At 58.7% G+C, this 20061-nt stretch overlaps 1 protein-coding gene across 1 annotated transcript in view; it reads left to right on the top strand.

Moving 5' to 3' along the window:
* Positions 1 to 20061, top strand: part of MAF1 (MAF1 negative regulator of RNA polymerase III) — a gene marked incomplete at its 3' end in the record, with an annotated part of 86698 nt that overhangs the window by 3158 nt on the left and 63479 nt on the right. The window contains exons 2-3 of the mRNA XM_075583107.1: positions 10191 to 10480; positions 19151 to 19259. Of these exons, the coding sequence (XP_075439222.1) occupies positions 19177 to 19259 (83 nt within the window). The remainder of the gene's footprint in view (positions 1 to 10190; positions 10481 to 19150; positions 19260 to 20061) is intronic.

Consider the following 20061-nt stretch of genomic DNA (forward strand, 5'->3'; position numbering starts at 1 on the left):
ACAGGAGGGGTGGGACAGTGGACAGGAGGGGTGGGACAGTGGACAGGGGGGGGGACAGTGGACAGGAGGGGTGGGACAGTGGAGAGGGGGGGGACAGTGGACAGGGGGGGGGACAGTGGACAGGGGGGGGACAGTGGACAGGGGGGGGACAGTGGAGAGGGGGGGGACAGTGGAGAGGGGGGGGGGACAGTGGAGAGGGGGGGGGGACAGTGGAGAGGGGGGGGGACAGTGGAGAGGGGGGGGGGACAGTGGAGAGGGGGGGGGGACAGTGGAGAGGGGGGGGGGACAGTGGAGAGGGGGGGGGACAGTGGACAGGAGGGGGTGGACAGGAGGGGGGGACAGTGGACAGGAGGGGGTGACAGTGGACAGGAGGAGGGGACAGTGGACAGGAGGGACGGGGGCAGTGGACAGGAGGGGCGGGGACAGTGGACAGGAGGGGGGGACAGTGGACAGGAGGGGGGACACAGTGGACAGGAGGGGGGACAGTGGACAGGAGGGGGGACAGTGGACAGGAGGGGGGGACACAGTGGACAGGGGGACACAGTGGACAGGAGGGGGACACAGTGGACAGGAGGGGGGGGACAGTGGACAGGAGGGGGGGGGACAGTGGACAGGAGGGGGGGGGACAGTGGACAGGAGGGGGGGGGACAGTGGACAGGAGGGGGGGGACAGTGGACAGGAGGGGGGGGGACAGTGGACAGGAGGGGGGGGACAGTGGACAGGAGGGGGGGGGACAGTGGACAGGAGGGGGGGACAGTGGACAGGAGGGGGGGGGACAGTGGACAGGAGGGGGGGGGGACAGTGGACAGGAGGGGGGGACAGTGGACAGGAGGGGCGGGGACAGTGGACAGAAGGGGGGACACAGTGGACAGGAGGGGGGGACAGTGGACAGGAGGGGGGACACAGTGGACAGGAGGGGTAGACAGGAGGGGGGACAGTGGACAGGAGGGGGGGGGCAGTGGACAGGAGGGGGGACACAGTGGACAGGGGGACACAGTGGACAGGAGGGGTGGACAGGAGGGAGGGGACAGTGGACAGGAGGGAGGGGACAGTGGACAGGAAGGGGGGACAGTAGAGGAGGGGGGGGACAGTGGACAGGAGGGGGGGGACAGTGGACAGGAGGGGGGGGACAGTGGACAGGAGGGGTGGGACAGTGGACAGGAGGGGTGGGACAGTGGAGAGGGGGGGGACAGTGGACAGGGGGGGGGACAGTGGACAGGGGGGGGGACAGTGGACAGGGGGGGGGACAGTGGAGAGGGGGGGGACAGTGGAGAGGGGGGGGACAGTGGAGAGGGGGGGGACAGTGGAGAGGGGGGGGGACAGTGGAGAGGGGGGGGACAGTGGAGAGGGGGGGGGACAGTGGAGAGGGGGGGGGGACAGTGGAGAGGGGGGGGGGACAGTGGAGAGGGGGGGGGGACAGTGGAGAGGGGGGGGGGACAGTGGAGAGGGGGGGGACAGTGGAGAGGGGGGGGGCAGTGGAGAGGGGGGGGGGGACAGTGGAGAGGGGGGGGGGACAGTGGAGAGGGGGGGGGGACAGTGGAGAGGGGGGGGACAGTGGAGAGGGGGGGGGGACAGTGGAGAGGGGGGGGACAGTGGAGAGGGGGGGGGACAGTGGACAGGAGGGGGTGGACAGGAGGGGGGGACAGTGGACAGGAGGGGGGGACAGTGGACAGGAGGGGGTGACAGTGGACAGGAGGAGGGGACAGTGGACAGGAGGGACGGGGGCAGTGGACAGGAGGGGCGGGGACAGTGGACAGGAGGGGGGACAGTGGACAGGAGGGGGGGACAGTGGACAGGAGGGGGGGACAGGGGACAGTGGACAGGAGGGGGGGACACAGTGGACAGGGGGACACAGTGGACAGGAGGGGTGGACAGGAGGGGGGATAGTGGACAGGAGGGAGGGGACAGTGGACAGGAAGGGGGGACAGTAGAGGAGGGGGGGGACAGTGGACAGGAGGGGGGGGACAGTGGACAGGAGGGGTGGGACAGTGGAGAGGGGGGGGGACAGTGGACAGGGGGGGGGACAGTGGACAGGAGGGGTGGGACAGTGGAGAGGGGGGGGGGACAGTGGAGAGGGGGGGGGACAGTGGAGAGGGGGGGGGGACAGTGGAGAGGGGGGGGGACAGTGGAGAGGGGGGGGGGACAGTGGAGAGGGGGGGGACAGTGGACAGGAGGGGGGGGACAGGAGGGGGGGACAGTGGACAGGAGGGGGTGACAGTGGACAGGAGGAGGGGACAGTGGACAGGAGGGACGGGGGCAGTGGACAGGAGGGGCGGGGACAGTGGACAGGAGGGGGGGACAGTGGACAGGAGGGGGGACACAGTGGACAGGAGGGGGGGACAGTGGACAGGAGGGGGGGACAGGGGACAGTGGACAGGAGGGGGGGACACAGTGGACAGGGGGACACAGTGGACAGGAGGGGGACACAGTGGACAGGAGGGGGGACACAGTGGACAGGAGGGGGGGGGACAGTGGACAGGAGGGGGGGGGGACAGTGGACAGGAGGGGGGGGACAGTGGACAGGAGGGGGGGACAGTGGACAGGAGGGGGGGGACAGTGGACAGGAGGGGGGGACAGTGGACAGGAGGGGCGGGGACAGTGGACAGGAGGGGGGACACAGTGGACAGGAGGGGGGGACAGTGGACAGGAGGGGGGACACAGTGGACAGGAGGGGTAGACAGGAGGGGGGACAGTGGACAGGAGGGGGGGGGCAGTGGACAGGAGGGGGGACACAGTGGACAGGGGGACACAGTGGACAGGAGGGGTGGACAGGAGGGGGGATAGTGGACAGGAGGGAGGGGACAGTGGACAGGAAGGGGGGACAGTAGAGGAGGGGGGGGACAGTGGACAGGAGGGGGGGGACAGTGGACAGGAGGGGTGGGACAGTGGAGAGGGGGGGGACAGTGGACAGGGGGGGGGGGCAGTGGACAGGGGGGGGGACAGTGGACAGGGGGGGGGACAGTGGAGAGGGGGGGGGACAGTGGAGAGGGGGGGGACAGTGGAGAGGGGGGGGACAGTGGAGAGGGGGGGGGACAGTGGAGAGGGGGGGGGACAGTGGAGAGGGGGGGGGACAGTGGAGAGGGGGGGGGACAGTGGAGAGGGGGGGGACAGTGGAGAGGGGGGGGACAGTGGAGAGGGGGGGACAGTGGACAGGAGGGGGTGGACAGGAGGGGGGGACAGTGGACAGGAGGGGGTGACAGTGGACAGGAGGAGGGGACAGTGGACAGGAGGGACGGGGGCAGTGGACAGGAGGGGCGGGGACAGTGGACAGGAGGGGGGGACAGTGGACAGGAGGGGGGACACAGTGGACAGGAGGGGGGGACAGGGGACAGTGGACAGGAGGGGGGGACACAGTGGACAGGGGGACACAGTGGACAGGAGGGGGACACAGTGGGGAGGGGGGGGACAGTGGACAGGAGGGGGGGGGACAGTGGACAGGAGGGGGGGACAGTGGACAGGAGGGGGGGACAGTGGACAGGAGGGGGGGGACAGTGGACAGGAGGGGGGGGACAGTGGACAGGAGGGGGGGGGCAGTGGACAGGAGGGGGGGGACAGTGGACAGGAGGGGGGGGGACAGTGGACAGGAGGGGGGGGAAAGTGGACAGGAGGGGGGGGGAAAGTGGACAGGAGGGGGGGGGAAAGTGGACAGGAGGGGGGGGGAAAGTGGACAGGAGGGGGGGGGAAAGTGGACAGGAGGGGGGGGGAAAGTGGACAGGAGGGGGGGGGAAAGTGGACAGGAGGGGGGGGGAAAGTGGACAGGAGGGGGGGGGGAAAGTGGACAGGAGGGGGGGCGGGAGTGGACAGGAGGGGGGGCGGAAGTGGACAGGAGGGGGGGGCGACAGTGGACAGAAGGGGGGGACAGTGGACAGGAGGGGTGTGGACGGGGGGGGGACGGGGACAGTGGACCCAGTGTGTTTGGGTTTGTGTGTCATGAAATTGGGCTAGGATTCGGTTATGTAAGCTAATTCAGGTGTCAGAGCGCAAGAATGTCTGTTATGCCTTTCAAGAAATCTCAATAAAATTTGAAGTTGAAAAAAAGAAAAGAGGCGTCTAAGAGGGGATATGATAACTATATACAAACATATTCGGGGACAATACAAGGAGCTTTCAAAATAACTATTCATCCCACGGGCAGTACAAAGGACTCGGGCCATCCCTTAAAGTTGGAGGAAAGGACATTTCATCTGCAACAAAGGAAAGGGTTCTTTACAGTAAGGGCAGTTACAGTGTGGGATTCATTACCCATGGAAACTGTGATGGCAGATACAATAGATTTGTTCAAAAAAAGGTTGGACATCCCTTTGGAAAGGAAAGGTATACAGGGATATACCAAATAAGTAAACATGGGAAGGATGTTGATCCAGGGAGCAATCCGATTGCCAATATTTGGAGTCAGGAAGGAATGTATTTTTCCCTTATGAGATATCATTGGATGATATGACACTGGGGTTTTCATTTGCCTTCCTCTGGATCAATAAGTAATTTAGCATAGGTTGAACTTGATGGACGCATTTCTTTATTCAGCCTCATCTGCTATGTAAAAAAAATATATGTATGTATGTGGTAGCTTGTGGAGGTGGTGCCCCCTGAGTGACTTCCCCTAGCGTGGCGTGCGTTACAGCCTCTCCTTGTTTTTCTCAGGGTCCCTGATTTGGGTTTGTGCCGCTGAGTTCCGTGGTTGCTGCCCGTGGCGTGCGTTACAGCCTCTCCTTGTTTTTCTCATAGTCCCTGATTTGGGTTTGTGCCTCTGAGTTCCGTGGTTGCTGCCCGTGGCGTGCGTTACAGCCTCTCTCCTTGTTTTTCTCAGGGTCCCTGATTTCGGTTTGTGCCGCTGTGTTCCGTGGTTGCTGCCCGTGGCGTGCGTTACAGCCTCTCTCCTTGTTTTTCTCAGGGTCCCTGATTTCGGTTTGTGCCGCTGAGTTCCGTGGTTGCTGCCCGTGGCGTGCGTTACAGCCTCTCTCCTTGTTTTTCTCAGGGTCCCTGATTTCGGTTTGTGCCTCTGAGTTCCGTGGTTGCTGCCCGTGGCGTGCGTTACAGCCTCTCCTTGTTTTTCTCAGGGTCCCTGATTTGGGTTTGTGCCGCTGAGTTCCGTGGTTGCTGCCCGTGGCGTGCGTTACAGCCTCTCTCCTTGTTTTTCTCAGGGTCCCTGATTTGGGTTTGTGCCGCTGAGTTCCGTGGTTTGCTGCCCGTGGCGTGCGTTTCAGCCTCTCCTTGTTTTTCTCAGGGTCCCTGATTTCGGTTTGTGCCGCTGAGTTCCGTGGTTGCTGCCCGTGGCAGGCGTTACAGCCTCTCCTTGTTTTTCTCATAGTCCCTGATTTCGGTTTGTGCCGCTGAGTTCCGTGGTTGCGGCCCGTGGCGTGCGTTACAGCCTCTCTCCTTGTTTTTCTCAGGGTCCCTGATTTCAGTTTGTGCCTCTGAGTTCCGTGGTTGCTGCCCGTGGCGTGCGTTACAGCCTCTCCTTGTTTTTGTCATAGTCCCTGATTTGGGTTTGTGCCGCTGAGTTCCGTGGTTGCGGCCCGTGGCGTGCGTTACAGCCTCTCTCCTTGTTTTTCTCAGGGTCCCTGATTTCAGTTTGTGCCTCTGAGTTCCGTGGTTGCTGCCCGTGGCGTGCGTTACAGCCTCTCCTTGTTTTTGTCATAGTCCCTGATTTGGGTTTGTGCCGCTGAGTTCCGTGGCTGCTGCCCGTGGCGTGCGTTACAGCCTCTCCTTGTTTTTGTCATAGTCCCTGATTTCGGTTTGTGCCTCTGAGTTCCGTGGTTGCTGCCCGTGGCGTGCGTTACAGCCTCCTTGTTTTTCTCATAGTCCCTGATTTCGGTTTGTGACTCTGAGTTCCGTGGTTGCTGCCCGTGGCGTGCGTTACAGCCTCTCCTTGTTTTTCTCATAGTCCCTGATTTCGGTTTGTGACTCTGAGTTCCGTGGTTGCTGCCCGTGGCGTGCGTTACAGCCTCTCCTTGTTTTTCTCAGGGTCCCTGATTTGGGTTTCTGCCTCTGAGTTCCGTGGTTACTGCCCGTGGCGTGCGTTACAGCCTCTCTCCTTGTTTTTCTCATAGTCCCTGATTTCGGTTTGTGCCACTGAGTTCCGTGGTTGCTGCCCGTGTCGTGCGTTTCAGCCTCTCCTTGTTTTTCTCAGGGTCCCTGATTTCGGTTTGTGCCGCTGAGTTCCGTGGTTGCTGCCCGTGGCGTGCGTTTCAGCCTCTCCTTGTTTTTCTCAGGGTCCCTGATTTCGGTTTGTGCCGCTGAGTTCCGTGGTTGCTGCCCGTGGCGTGCGTTACAGCCTCTCTCCTTGTTTTTCTCATAGTCCCTGATTTCGGTTTGTGCCTCTGAGTTCCGTGGTTGCTGCCCGTGGCGTGCGTTTACAGCCTCTCTCCTTGTTTTTCTCAGGGTCCCTGATTTGGGTTTGTGCCGCTGAGTTCCGTGGCTGCGCCCGTGGCGTGCGTTACAGCCTCTCTCCTTGTTTTTCTCAGGGTCCCTGATTTCAGTTTGTGCCTCTGAGTTCCGTGGTTGCTGCCCGTGGCGTGCGTTACAGCCTCTCCTTGTTTTTCTCAGGGTCCCTGAGTTGGGTTTGTGCCGCTGAGTTCCGTGGTTGCTGCCCGTGGCGTGCGTTACAGCCTCTCCTTGTTTTTCTCAGGGTCCCTGATTTGGGTTTGTGCCGCTGAGTTCCGTGGTTGCTGCCCGTGGCGTGCGTTACAGCCTCTCCTTGTTTTTCTCATAGTCCCTGATTTCGGTTTGTGCCTCTGAGTTCCGTGGTTGCTGCCCGTGGCGTGCGTTACAGCCTCTCCTTGTTTTTCTCATAGTCCCTGATTTGGGTTTGTGCCGCTGAGTTCCGTGGTTGCTGCCCGTGGCGTGCGTTACAGCCTCTCTCCTTGTTTTTCTCAGGGTCCCTGATTTGGGTTTGTGCCGCTGAGTTCCGTGGTTGCTGCCCGTGGCGTGCGTTACAGCCTCTCTCCTTGTTTTTCTTATAGTCCCTGATTTCGGTTTGTGCCTCTGAGTTCCGTGGTTGCTGCCCGTGGCGTGCGTTACAGCCTCTCTCCTTGTTTTTCTCATAGTCCCTGATTTCGGTTTGTGCCGCTGAGTTCCGTGGTTGCGGCCCGTGGCGTGCGTTACAGCCTCTCCTTGTTTTTCTCAGGGTCCCTGATTTGGGTTTGTGCCGCTGAGTTCCGTGGTTGCTGCTCGTGGCGTGCGTTACAGCCTCTCCTTGTTTTTCTCAGGGTCCCTGATTTGGGTTTGTGCCGCTGAGTTCCGTGGTTTGCTGCCCGTGGCGTGCGTTTCAGCCTCTCCTTGTTTTTCTCAGGGTCCCTGATTTCGGTTTGTGCCGCTGAGTTCCGTGTTGCTGCCCGTGGCGTGCGTTACAGCCTCTCCTTGTTTTTCTCATAGTCCCTGATTTCGGTTTGTGCCGCTGAGTTCCGTGGCTGCTGCCCGTGGCGTGCGTTACAGCCTCTCCTTGTTTTTCTCAGGGTCCCTGATTTGGGTTTGTGCCGCTGAGTTCCGTGGTTGCTGCCCGTGGCGTGCGTTACAGCCTCTCTCCTTGTTTTTCTCAGGGTCCCTGATTTGGGTTTGTGCAGCTGAGTTCCGTGGCTGCTGCCCGTGGCGTGCGTTACAGCCTCTCTCCTTGTTTTTCTCATAGTCCCTGATTTCGGTTTGTGCCGCTGAGTTCCGTGGTTGCTGCCCGTGTCGTGCGTTTCAGCCTCTCCTTGTTTTTCTCAGGGTCCCTGATTTCGGTTTGTGCCGCTGAGTTCCGTGGTTGCTGCCCGTGGCGTGCGTTTCAGCCTCTCCTTGTTTTTCTCAGGGTCCCTGATTTCGGTTTGTGCCGCTGAGTTCCGTGGTTGCTGCCCGTGGCGTGCGTTACAGCCTCTCTCCTTGTTTTTCTCATAGTCCCTGATTTCGGTTTGTGCCTCTGAGTTCCGTGGTTGCTGCCCGTGGCGTGCGTTACAGCCTCTCTCCTTGTTTTTCTCAGGGTCCCTGATTTCGGTTTGTGCCGCTGAGTTCCGTGGCTGCTGCCCGTGGCGTGCGTTACAGCCTCTCTCCTTGTTTTTCTCAGGGTCCCTGATTTGGGTTTGTGCCTGTGAGTTCCGTGGTTGCGGCCCGTGGCGTGCGTTACAGCCTCTCTCCTTGTTTTTCTCAGGGTCCCTGATTTCAGTTTGTGCCTCTGAGTTCCGTGGTTGCTGCCCGTGGCGTGCGTTACAGCCTCTCCTTGTTTTTCTCAGGGTCCCTGATTCCGGTTTGTGCCGCTGAGTTCCGTGGTTGCTGCCCTTGGCGTGCGTTACAGCCTCTCCTTGTTTTTCTCATAGTCCCTGATTTCGGTTTGTGCCTCTGAGTTCCGTGGTTGCTGCCCGTGGCGTGCGTTACAGCCTCCTTGTTTTTCTCATAGTCCCTGATTTGGGTTTGTGCCGCTGAGTTCCGTGGTTGCTGCCCGTGGCATGCGTTACAGCCTCTCTCCTTGTTTTTCTCAGGGTCCCTGATTTGGGTTTGTGCCGCTGAGTTCCGTGGTTGCTGCCCGTGGCGTGCGTTACAGCCTCTCCTTGTTTTTCTTATAGTCCCTGATTTCGGTTTGTGCCTCTGAGTTCCGTGGTTGCCGCCCGTGGCGTGCGTTTCAGCCTCTCCTTGTTTTTCTCAGGGTCCCTGATTTCGGTTTGTGCCGCTGAGTTCCGTGGTTGCTGCCCGTGGCGTGCGTTACAGCCTCTCTCCTTGTTTTTCTCATAGTCCCTGATTTCGGTTTGTGCCGCTGAGTTCCGTGGTTGCGGCCCGTGGCGTGCGTTACAGCCTCTCTCCTTGTTTTTCTCAGGGTCCCTGATTTCGGTTTGTGCCGCTGAGTTCCGTGGCTGCTGCCCGTGGCGTGCGTTACAGCCTCTCCTTGTTTTTCTCAGGGTCCCTGATTTGGGTTTGTGCCGCTGAGTTCCGTGGTTTGCTGCCCGTGGCGTGCGTTTCAGCCTCTCCTTGTTTTTCTCAGGGTCCCTGATTTCGGTTTGTGCCGCTGAGTTCCGTGGTTGCTGCCCGTGGCGTTCGTTACAGCCTCTCCTTGTTTTTCTCATAGTCCCTGATTTCGGTTTGTGCCGCTGAGTTCCGTGGCTGCTGCCCGTGGCGTGCTTTACAGCCTCTCCTTGTTTTTCTCAGGGTCCCTGATTTGGGTTTGTGCCGCTGAGTTCCGTGGTTGCTGCCCGTGGCGTGCGTTACAGCCTCTCTCCTTGTTTTTCTCAGGGTCCCTGATTTGGGTTTGTGCCGCTGAGTTCCGTGGCTGCTGCCCGTGGCGTGCGTTACAGCCTCTCTCCTTGTTTTTCTCAGGGTCCCTGATTTGGGTTTGTGCCGCTGAGTTCCGTGGCTGCTGCCCGTGGCGTGCGTTACAGCCTCTCCTTGTTTTTCTCAGGGTCCCTGATTTGGGTTTGTGCCGCTGAGTTCCGTGGTTTGCTGCCCGTGGCGTGCGTTACAGCCTCTCCTTGTATTTCTCAGGGTCCCTGATTTCGGTTTGTGCCGCTGAGTTCCGTGGTTGCTGCCCGTGGCGTGCGTTACAGCTTCTCCTTGTTTTTCTCAGGGTCCCTGATTTCGGTTTGTGCCGCTGAGTTCCGTGGTTGCTGCCCGTGGCGTGCGTTACAGCCTCTCTCCTTGTTTTTCTCATAGTCCCTGATTTGGGTTTGTGCCTCTGAGTTCCGTGGTTGCTGCCCGTGGCGTGCGTTACAGCCTCTCTCCTTGTTTTTCTCAGGGTCCCTGATTTCGGTTTGTGCAGCTGAGTTCCGTGGTTGCTTCCCGTGGCATGCGTTACAGCCTCTCTCCTTGTTTTTCTCAGGGTCACTGATTTCGGTTTGTGCCGCTGAGTTCCGTGGTTGCTGCCCGTGGCGTGCGTTACAGCCTCTCCTTGTTTTTCTCATAGTCCCTGATTTCGGTTTGTGCCGCTGAGTTCCGTGGTTGCGGCCCGTGGCGTGCGTTACAGCCTCTCCTTGTTTTTCTCAGGGTCCCTGATTTGGGTTTGTGCCGCTGAGTTCCGTGGTTGCTGCCCGTGGCGTGCGTTACAGCCTCTCCTTGTTTTTCTCATAGTCCCTGATTTCGGTTTGTGCCACTGAGTTCCGTGGTTGCTGCCCGTGGCGTGCGTTACAGCCTCTCCTTGTTTTTCTCAGGGTCCCTGATTTCGGTTTGTGCCGCTGAGTTCCGTGGTTGCTGCCCGTGGCGTGCGTTACAGCCTCTCTCCTTGTTTTTCTCAGGGTCCCTGATTTCGGTTTGTGCCGCTGAGTTCCGTGGTCGCTGCTTCTCTGGGAGCTGCTGCCAGTCATTGCCGGGATGTCGTGGTGCAGAGTGGGGTCGTGTTACCCGCTTAATCCTCGTGCCGGAGCCACGGAAAACAGCCAGAGACTGAATCCTACGTCCAGGCACAGATCCTAAGAAGAGAGCAAGGGATTCTGGGTATCGGTGTCACACACAGTAGAACAGAGTAAGGGCTTCTGGGAATCCGTGTCACACACCTAGGAGGAGCTGCTGTGTGCACAGAATATAGGTATGTTAACACTAGAATAGATATGTGCGCCCTCCCCTGCCCCCGTACATATGACACTTTACTAGCGTCCCCATGTCCCTCTTACAGAGGCCTGAGACGTCAGTCTGATTCCGTGCCCTCTCTCCGAGAGTTATCCTGTATATGTGTCCGTGTCCTGTATATGTGACCGTGTCCTGTATATGTGACCGTGTCCTGTATATGTGACCGTGTCCTGTATATGTGACCGTGTCCTGTATATGTGACCGTGTCCTGTGTCATCCTGTTTGAAGCCGGGGGTGCCCTGTTGTATATCGGGAAGTGTCTTGTGCCAGTTGTGTATGTGACTGTCATTTATGAGTCCGGGGGCTCATCCGGTGTTGCGTGTGTCCGTGTTCTGTGTCCCTCGCAGTTTCCTGTGCATGTTGCGTGTGTCCGTGTTCTGTGTCCCTCGCAGTTTCCTGTGCATGTTGCGTGTGTCCGTGTTCTGTGTCCCTCGCAGTTTCCTGTGCATGTTGCGTGTGTCCGTGTTCTGTGTCCCTCGCAGTTTCCTGTGCATGTTGCGTGTGTCCGTGTTCTGTGTCCCTCGCAGTTTCCTGTGCATGTTGCGTGTGTCCGTGTTCAGTGTCCCTCACAGTTTCCTGTGCGTGTTGCGTGTGTCCGTGTTCAGTGTCCCTCACAGTTTCCTGCTCCTGTGCGTGTTGCGTGTGTCCGTGTTCAGTGTCCCTCGCAGTTTCCTGCTCCTGTGCGTGTTGCGTGTGTCCGTGTTCAGTGTCCCTCGCAGTTTCCTGCTCCTGTGCGTGTTGCATGTGTCCGTGTTCAGTGTCCCTCGCAGTTCCCTGCTCCTGTGCGTGTTGCATGTGTCCGTGTTCAGTGTCCCTCACAGTTTCCTGCTCCTGTGCGTGTTGCGTGTGTCCGTGTTCAGTGTCCCTCACAGTTTCCTGCTCCTGTGCGTGTTGCGTGTGTCCGTGTTCAGTGTCCCTCACAGTTTCCTGCTCCTGTGCGTGTTGCGTGTGTCCGTGTTCAGTGTCCCTCACAGTTTCCTGCTCCTGTGCATGTTGCGTGTGTCCGTGTTCGGTGTCCCTCACAGTTTCCTGCTCCTGTGCGTGTTGCATGTGTCCGTGTTCAGTGTCCCTCACAGTTCCCTGCTCCTGTGCGTGTTGCGTGTGTCCGTGTTCAGTGTCCCTCACAGTTTCCTGCTCCTGTGCGTGTTGCGTGTGTCCGTGTTCAGTGTCCCTCACAGTTTCCTGCTCCTGTGCATGTTGCGTGTGTCCGTGTTCGGTGTCCCTCACAGTTCCCTGCTCCTGTGCATGTTGCGTGTGTCCGTGTTCGATGTCCCTCTCAGGCTCACGCTCCTGTGCGTGTTGCGTGTGTCCGTGTTCGGTGTCCCTCACAGTTTCCTGCTCATGTGCGTGTTGCGTGTGTCCGTGTTCGATGTCCCTCTCAGGCTCACGCTCCTGTGCATGTTGCGTGTGTCCGTGTCCCTCACAGTTTCCTGCTCCTGTGCGTGTTGCGTGTGTCCGTGTTCCTCACAGTTTCCTGCTCCTGTGCATGTTGCGTGTGTCCGTGTTCGGTGTCCCTCACAGTTCCCTGCTCCTGTGCATGTTGCGTGTGTCCGTGTTCAGTGTCCCTCACAGTTTCCTGCTCCTGTGCGTGTTGCGTGTGTCCGTGTTCAGTGTCCCTCGCAGTTTCCTGTGCGTGTTGCGTGTGTCCGTGTTCAGTGTCCCTCACAGTTTCCTGCTCCTGTGCGTGTTGCGTGTGTCCGTGTTCAGTGTCCCTCACAGTTCCCTGCTCCTGTGTGTGTTGCGTGTGTCCGTGTTCAGTGTCCCTCGCAGTTTCCTGTGCGTGTTGCGTGTGTCCGTGTTCAGTGTCCCTCGCAGTTTCCTGCTCCTGTGCATGTTGCGTGTGTCCGTGTTCAGTGTCCCTCACAGTTCCCTGCTCCTGTGTGTGTTGCGTGTGTCTGTGTTCAGTGTCCCTCGCAGTTTCCTGTGCGTGTTGCGTGTGTCCGTGTTCAGTGTCCCTCACAGTTTCCTGCTCCTGTGCGTGTTGCGTGTGTCCGTGTTCAGTGTCCCTCGCAGTTTCCTGCTCCTGTGCGTGTTGCGTGTGTCCGTGTTCAGTGTCCCTCGCAGTTTCCTGTGCATGTTGCGTGTGTCCGTGTTCAGTGTCCCTCGCAGTTTCCTGCTCCTGTGCGTGTTGCGTGTGTCCGTGTTCAGTGTCCCTCACAGTTCCCTGCTCCTGTGCGTGTTGCGTGTGTCCGTGTTCGGTGTCCCTCACAGTTTCCTGCTCCTGTGCGTGTTGCGTGTGTCCGTGTTCGGTGTCCCTCACAGTTTCCTGCTCCTGTGCGTGTTGCGTGTGTCCGTGTTCAGTGTCCCTCACAGTTTCCTGCTCCTGTGTGTGTTGCGTGTGTCCGTGTTCGGTGTCCCTCACAGTTTCCTGTGCATGTTGCGTGTGTCCGTGTTCAGTGTCCCTCGCAGTCTCCTGCTCCTGTGCGTGTTGCGTGTGTCCGTGTTCAGTGTCCCTCACAGTTTCCTGCTCCTGTGCGTGTTGCGTGTTGCGTGTGTCCGTGTTCAGTGTCCCTCACAGTTTCCTGCTCCTGTGTGTGTTGCGTGTGTCCGTGTTCGGTGTCCCTCACAGTTTCCTGCTCCTGTGCGTGTTGCGTGTGTCCGTGTTCAGTGTCCCTCACAGTTCCCTGCTCCTGTGCGTGTTGCGTGTGTCCGTGTTCAGTGTCCCTCACAGTTTCCTGCTCCTGTGCGTGTTGCGTGTGTCCGTGTTCAGTGTCCCTCGCAGTTTCCTGCTCCTGTGCGTGTTGCGTGTGTCCGTGTTCGGTGTCCCTCACAGTTTCCTGTGCATGTTGCGTGTGTCCGTGTTCAGTGTCCCTCGCAGTCTCCTGCTCCTGTGCGTGTTGCGTGTGTCCGTGTTCGGTGTCCCTCGCAGTTTCCTGTGCATGTTGCGTGTGTCCGTGTTCAGTGTCCCTCACAGTTCCCTGCTCCTGTGCGTGTTGCGTGTGTCCGTGTTCGGTGTCCCTCACAGTTTCCTGCTCCTGTGCGTGTTGCGTGTGTCCGTGTTCGGTGTCCCTCACATTTTCCTGCTCCTGTGCGTGTTGCGTGTGTCCGTGTTCAGTGTCCCTCGCAGTTTCCTGCTCCTGTGCGTGTTGCGTGTGTCCGTGTTCTGTGTCCCTCACAGTTTCCTGTGTGTGTTGCGTGTGTCCGTGTTCAGTGTCCCTCACAGTTTCCTGTGCGTGTTGCGTGTGTCCGTGTTCGGTGTCCCTCACAGTTTCCTGCTCCTGTGCGTGTTGCGTGTGTCCGTGTTCAGTGTCCCTCACAGTTTCCTGCTCCTGTGCGTGTTGCGTGTTGCGTGTGTCCGTGTTCAGTGTCCCTCACAGTTTCCTGCTCCTGTGTGTGTTGCGTGTGTCCGTGTTCGGTGTCCCTCACAGTTTCCTGCTCCTGTGCGTGTTGCGTGTGTCCGTGTTCAGTGTCCCTCACAGTTCCCTGCTCCTGTGCGTGTTGCGTGTGTCCGTGTTCAGTGTCCCTCACAGTTTCCTGCTCCTGTGCGTGTTGCGTGTGTCCGTGTTCGGTGTCCCTCACAGTTTCCTGTGCATGTTGCGTGTGTCCGTGTTCAGTGTCCCCCGCAGTCTCCTGCTCCTGTGCGTGTTGCGTGTGTCCGTGTTCGGTGTCCCTCACAGTTTCCTGCTCCTGTGTGTGTTGCGTGTGTCCGTGTTCAGCGTCCCTCACAGTTCCCTGCTCCTGTGCGTGTTGCGTGTGTCCGTGTTCAGTGTCCCTCACAGTTCCCTGCTCCTGTGCATGTTGCGTGTGTCCGTGTTCGGTGTCCCTCGCAGTTTCCTGCTCCTGTGCGTGTTGCGTGTGTCCGTGTTCGGTGTCCCTCACAGTTTCCTGCTCCTGTGCGTGTTGCGTGTGTCCGTGTTCAGTGTCCCTCACAGTTCCCTGCTCCTGTGCGTGTTGCGTGTGTCCGTGTTCAGTGTCCCTCACAGTTTCCTGCTCCTGTGTGTGTTGCGTGTGTCCGTGTTCAGTGTCCCTCACAGTTTCCTGCTCCTGTGTGTGTTGTGTGTGTCCGTGTTCGGTGTCCCTCACAGTTTCCTGGTCCTGGTTCTGTGCGTGTGTCCGTGTTCAGTGTCCCTCACAGTTTCCTGTGTGTGTTGCGTGTGTCCGTGTTCAGTGTCCCTCGCAGTTTCCTGGTCCTGGTTCTGTGCGTGTGTCCGTGTTCAGTGTCCCTCACAGTTTCCTGTGCGTGTTGCGTGTGTCCGTGTTCAGTGTCCCTTGCAGTTTCCTGCTCCTGTGCGTGTTGCGTGTGTCCGTGTTCAGTGTCTCTCACAGTTCCCTGCTCCTGTGCGTGTTGCGTGTGTCCGTGTTCAGTGTCTCTCACAGTTCCCTGCTCCTGTGCGTGTTGCGTGTGTCCGTGTTCAGTGTCCCTCACAGTTCCCTGCTCCTGTGTGTGTCCGTGTTCAGTGTCCCTCACAGTTTCCTGTGCGTGTTGCGTCTGTCCGTGTTCAGTGTCCCTCACAGTTTCCTGTGCGTGTTGCGTGTGTCCGTGTTCGATGTACCTCTCAGGCTCACGCTCCTGTGCGTGTTGCGTGTGTCCGTGTTCGATGTCCTTCTCAGGCTCACGCTCCTGTGCATGTTGCGTGTGTCCGTGTTCGGTGTCCCTCACAGTTCCCTGCTCCTGTGCATGTTGCGTGTGTCCGTGTTCAGTGTCCCTCACAGTTCCCTGCTCCTGTGCATGTTGCGTGTGTCCGTGTTCAGTGTCCCTCACAGTTTCCTGCTCCTGTGCATGTTGCGTGTGTCCGTGTTCAGTGTCCCTCACAGTTTCCTGCTCCTGTGCGTGTTGCGTGTGTCCGTGTTCAGTGTCCCTCACAGTTCCCTGCTCCTGTGCATGTTGCGTGTGTCCGTGTTCAGTGTCCCTCACAGTTCCCTGCTCCTGTGCATGTTGCGTGTGTCCGTGTTCAGTGTCCCTCACAGTTCCCTGCTCCTGTGCATGTTGCGTTTGTCCGTGTTCGGTGTCCCTCTCAGGCTCACGCTCCTGTGCATGTTGCGTGTGTCCGTGTTCGGTGTCCCTCACAGTTTCCTGCTCCTGTGCATGTTGCGTGTGTCCGTGTTCGGTATCCCTCACAGTTTCCTGCTCCTGTGCGTGTTGCGTGTGTCCGTGTTCAGTGTCCCTCGCAGTCTCCTGCTCCTGTGCGTGTTGCGTGTGTCCGTGTTCAGTGTCCCTCGCAGTTTCCTGCTCCTGTGCGTGTTAGGTGTGTCCGTGTTCAGTGTCCCTCACAGTTTCCTGCTCCTGTGCGTGTTGCGTGTGTCCGTGTTCAGTGTCCCTCACAGTTCCCTGCTCCTGTGTGTGTTGCGTGTGTCCGTGTTCAGTGTCCCTCACAGTTTCCTGCTCCTGTGTGTGTTGCGTGTGTCCGTGTTCAGTGTCCCTCACAGTTTCCTGCTCCTGTGCGTGTTGCGTGTGTCTGTGTTCGGTGTCCCTCACAGTTTCCTGCTCCTGTGTGTGTTGCATGTGTCCGTGTTCAGTGTCCCTCACAGTTCCCTGCTCCTGTGCATGTTGCGTGTGTCCGTGTTCAGTGTCCCTCACAGTTCCCTGCTCCTGTGCATGTTGCGTGTGTCCGTGTTCAGTGTCCCTCACAGTTCCCTGCTCCTGTGCATGTTGCGTGTGTCCGTGTTCAGTGTCCCTCACAGTTTCCTGCTCCTGTGTGTGTCCGTGTTCAGTGTCCCTCACAGTTTCCTGCTCCTGTGTGTGTTGCGTGTGTCCGTGTTCAGTATCCCTCACAGTTCCCTGCTCCTGTGCATGTTGCGTGTGTCCGTGTTCAGTGTCCCTTGCAGTTTCCTGCTCCTGTGCGTGTTGCGTGTGTCCGTGTTCAGTGTCCCTCACAGTTCCCTGCTCCTGTGTGTGTCCGTGTTCAGTGTCCCTCACAGTTTCCTGTGCGTGTTGCGTGTTGCGTGTGTCCGTGTTCAGTGTCCCTCGCAGTCTCCTGCTCCTGTGCGTGTTGCGTGTGTCCGTGTTCAGTGTCCCTCGCAGTCTCCTGCTCCTGTGCGTGTTGCGTGTGTCCGTGTTCAGTGTCCCTCACAGTTTCCTGCTCCTGTGCGTGTTGCGTGTGTCCGTGTTCAGTGTCCCTCACAGTTTCCTGCTCCTGTGCATGTTGCGTGTGTCCGTGTTCAGTGTCCCTCACAGTTCCCTGCTCCTGTGCGTGTTGCGTGTGTCCGTGTTCAGTGTCCCTCGCAGTTCCCTGCTCCTGTGCATGTTGCGTGTGTCCGTGTTCAGTGTCCCTCACAGTTTCCTGCTCCTGTGCATGTTGCGTGTGTCCGTGTTCAGTGTCCCTCACAGTTTCCTGTGCATGTTGCGTGTGTCCGTGTTCGATGTCCCTCTCAGGTTCACGCTCCTGTGCATGTTGCGTGTGTCTGTGTTCAGTGTCCCTCGCAGTTTCCTGCTCCTGTGTGTGTTGCGTGTGTCCGTGTTCAGTGTCCCTCACAGTTCCCTGCTCCTGTGTGTGTTGCGTGTGTCCGTGTTCAGTGTCCCTCACAGTTTCCTGCTCCTGTGCGTGTTGCGTGTGTCCGTGTTCAGTGTCCCTCGCAGTTTCCTGTGCGTGTTGCGTGTGTCCGTGTTCAGTGTCCCTCGCAGTTTCCTGCTCCTGTGCGTGTTGCGTGTGTCCGTGTTCAGTGTCCCTCACAGTTTCTGCTCCTGTGCGTGTTGCGTGTGTCCGTGTTCAGTGTCCCTCGCAGTTTCCTGCTCCTGTGCGTGTTGCGTGTGTCCGTGTTCAGTGTCCCTCGCAGTTTCCTGTGCGTGTTGCGTGTCCGTGTTCAGTGTCCCTCGCAGTTTCCTGTGCGTGTTGCGTGTGTCCGTGTTCGGTGTCCCTCACAGTTTCCTGCTCCTGTGTGTGTTGCGTGTGTCCGTGTTCGGTGTCCCTCACAGTTTCCTGCTCCTGTGCGTGTTGCGTGTGTCTGTGTTCTGTGTCCCTCACAGTTTCCTGTGTGTGTTGCGTGTGTCCGTGTTCTGTGTCCCTCACAGTTTCCTGTGCGTGTTGCGTGTGTCCGTGTTCTGTGTCCCTCACAGTTTCCTGTGTGTGTTGCGTGTGTCCGTGTTCAGTGTCCCTCACAGTTTCCTGTGCGTGTTGCGTGTGTCCGTGTTCAGTGTCCCTCGCAGTTTCCTGCTCCTGTGCGTGTTGCGTGTGTCCGTGTTCAGTGTCCCTCACAGTTTCTGCTCCTGTGCGTGTTGCGTGTGTCCGTGTTCAGTGTCCCTCACAGTTTCTGCTCCTGTGCGTGTTGCGTGTGTCCGTGTTCGATGTCCCTCGCAGTTTCCTACTCCTGTGCGTGTTGCGTGTGTCCGTGTTCAGTGTCCCTCGCAGTTTCCTGCTCCTGTGCGTGTTGCGTGTGTCCGTGTTCAGTGTCCCTCACAGTTTCTGCTCCTGTGCATGTTGCGTGTGTCCGTGTTCAGTGTCCCTCACAGTTTCTGCTCCTGTGCATGTTGCGTGTGTCCGTGTTCGATGTCCCTCTCAGGTTCACGCTCCTGTGCATGTTGCGTGTGTCTGTGTTCAGTGTCCCTCACAGTTCCCTGCTCCTGTGTGTGTTGCGTGTGTCCGTGTTCAGTGTCCCTCACAGTTTCCTGCTCCTGTGCGTGTTGCGTGTGTCCGTGTTCAGTGTCCCTCGCAGTTTCCTGTGCGTGTTGCGTGTGTCCGTGTTCAGTGTCCCTCGCAGTTTCCTGCTCCTGTGCGTGTTGCGTGTGTCCGTGTTCAGTGTCCCTCGCAGTTTCCTGCTCCTGTGCGTGTTGCGTGTGTCCGTGTTCAGTGTCCCTCGCAGTTTCCTGTGCGTGTTGCGTGTGTCCGTGTTCAGTGTCCCTCGCAGTTTCCTGTGCGTGTTGCGTGTGTCCGTGTTCGGTGTCCCTCACAGTTTCCTGCTCCTGTGTGTGTTGCGTGTGTCCGTGTTCGGTGTCCCTCACAGTTTCCTGCTCCTGTGCGTGTTGCGTGTGTCCGTGTTCAGTGTCCCTCGCAGTTTCCTGCTCCTGTGCGTGTTGCGTGTGTCCGTGGTCTGTGTCCCTCACAGTTTCCTGTGTGTGTTGCGTGTGTCCGTGTTCAGTGTCCCTCACAGTTTCCTGTGCGTGTTGCGTGTGTCCGTGTTCGGTGTCCCTCACAGTTTCCTGCTCCTGTGCGTGTTGCGTGTGTCCGTGTTCAGTGTCCCTCACAGTTTCCTGCTCCTGTGTGTGTTGCGTGTGTCCGTGTTCAGTGTCCCTCACAGTTTCCTGTGCGTGTTGCGTGTGTCCGTGTTCGGTGTCCCTCACAGTTCCCTGCTCCTGTGCGTGTTGCGTGTGTCCGTGTTCAGTGTCCCTCACAGTTTCCTGCTCCTGTGCGTGTTGCGTGTGTCCGTGTTCAGTGTCCCTCGCAGTTCCCTGCTCCTGTGCGTGTTGCGTGTGTCCGTGTTCAGTGTCCCTCACAGATTCCTGTGCATGTTGCGTGTGTCCGTGTTCAGTGTCCCTCACAGTTTCCTGTGCATGTTGCGTGTGTCCGTGTTCAGTGTCCCTCACAGTTCCCTGCTCCTGTGTGTGTTGCGTGTGTCCGTGTTCAGTGTCCCTCACAGTTTCCTGCTCCTGTGTGTGTTGCGTGTGTCCGTGTTCGGTGTCCCTCACAGTTTCCTGCTCCTGTGCGTGTTGCGTGTTCGATGTCCCTCTCAGGCTCACGCTCTCCTTCGGTTGCAGAATTTGCTGTTTCCTGAAACCTCGAGATGAAACTTCTGGAGAATTCACGTTTTGAGGCTGTGAACTCACAACTGTGTGTGGAGACGGGCGATGCACACATCATAGGCAGGTTAGTGTGTGTCTATATGTACAGCTAGGAGACACATGTCAAGGGAGACCAGGACAATCTACACCATGGATCAATACACGCGACAGGACTGCAGAATTGTGAACAAAAGTGAATTTATTTGAAAAAGTTTCTATAAACTTCCAGTAAATAAAACACACAAAAACTCACCTACTGAGGGAACAAGCTAAAGCCCCAGGGGCCGGGATCTCCGTCCTGAAGCTTACCCCCATATGCGTTCCCAACTTGCACTGCTGCCTTCTGTAGTATGGGCAGCACAGCCTTTCTCTCCGCTAGCCAGCAGTTTAAAATTCCCTGCGTTGCTTCACTCCGGCCGACGCTGCCCACGCAGACCGCAGCTGCACCGCATGCTCCACACCCCTGCACTGGGTCACCTCACGCTTCACTCCGGCCGACGCTGCCCACGCAGACCGCAGCTGCACCGCATGCTCCACACCCCTGCACTGGGTCACCTCACGCTTCACTCCGGCCGACGCTGCCCACGCAGACCGCAGCTGCACCGCATGCTCCACACCCCTGCACTGGGTCACCTCACGCTTCACTCCGGCCGACGCTGCCCACGCAGACCGCAGCTGCACCGCATGCTCCACACCCCTGCACTGGGTCACCTCACGCTTCACTCCGGCCGACGCTGCCCACGTAGACCGCAGCTGCACCGCCTGCTCCACACCCCTGCACTGGGTCACCTCACGCTTCACTCCGGCCGACGCTGCCCACGCAGACCGCAGCTGCACCGCATGCTCCACACCCCTGCACTGGATCACCTCACGCTTCACTCCGGCCA

Source organism: Ascaphus truei, unplaced genomic scaffold (genome assembly GCF_040206685.1).
Source record: "Ascaphus truei isolate aAscTru1 unplaced genomic scaffold, aAscTru1.hap1 HAP1_SCAFFOLD_286, whole genome shotgun sequence".
NCBI lineage: Eukaryota > Metazoa > Chordata > Amphibia > Anura > Ascaphidae > Ascaphus > Ascaphus truei.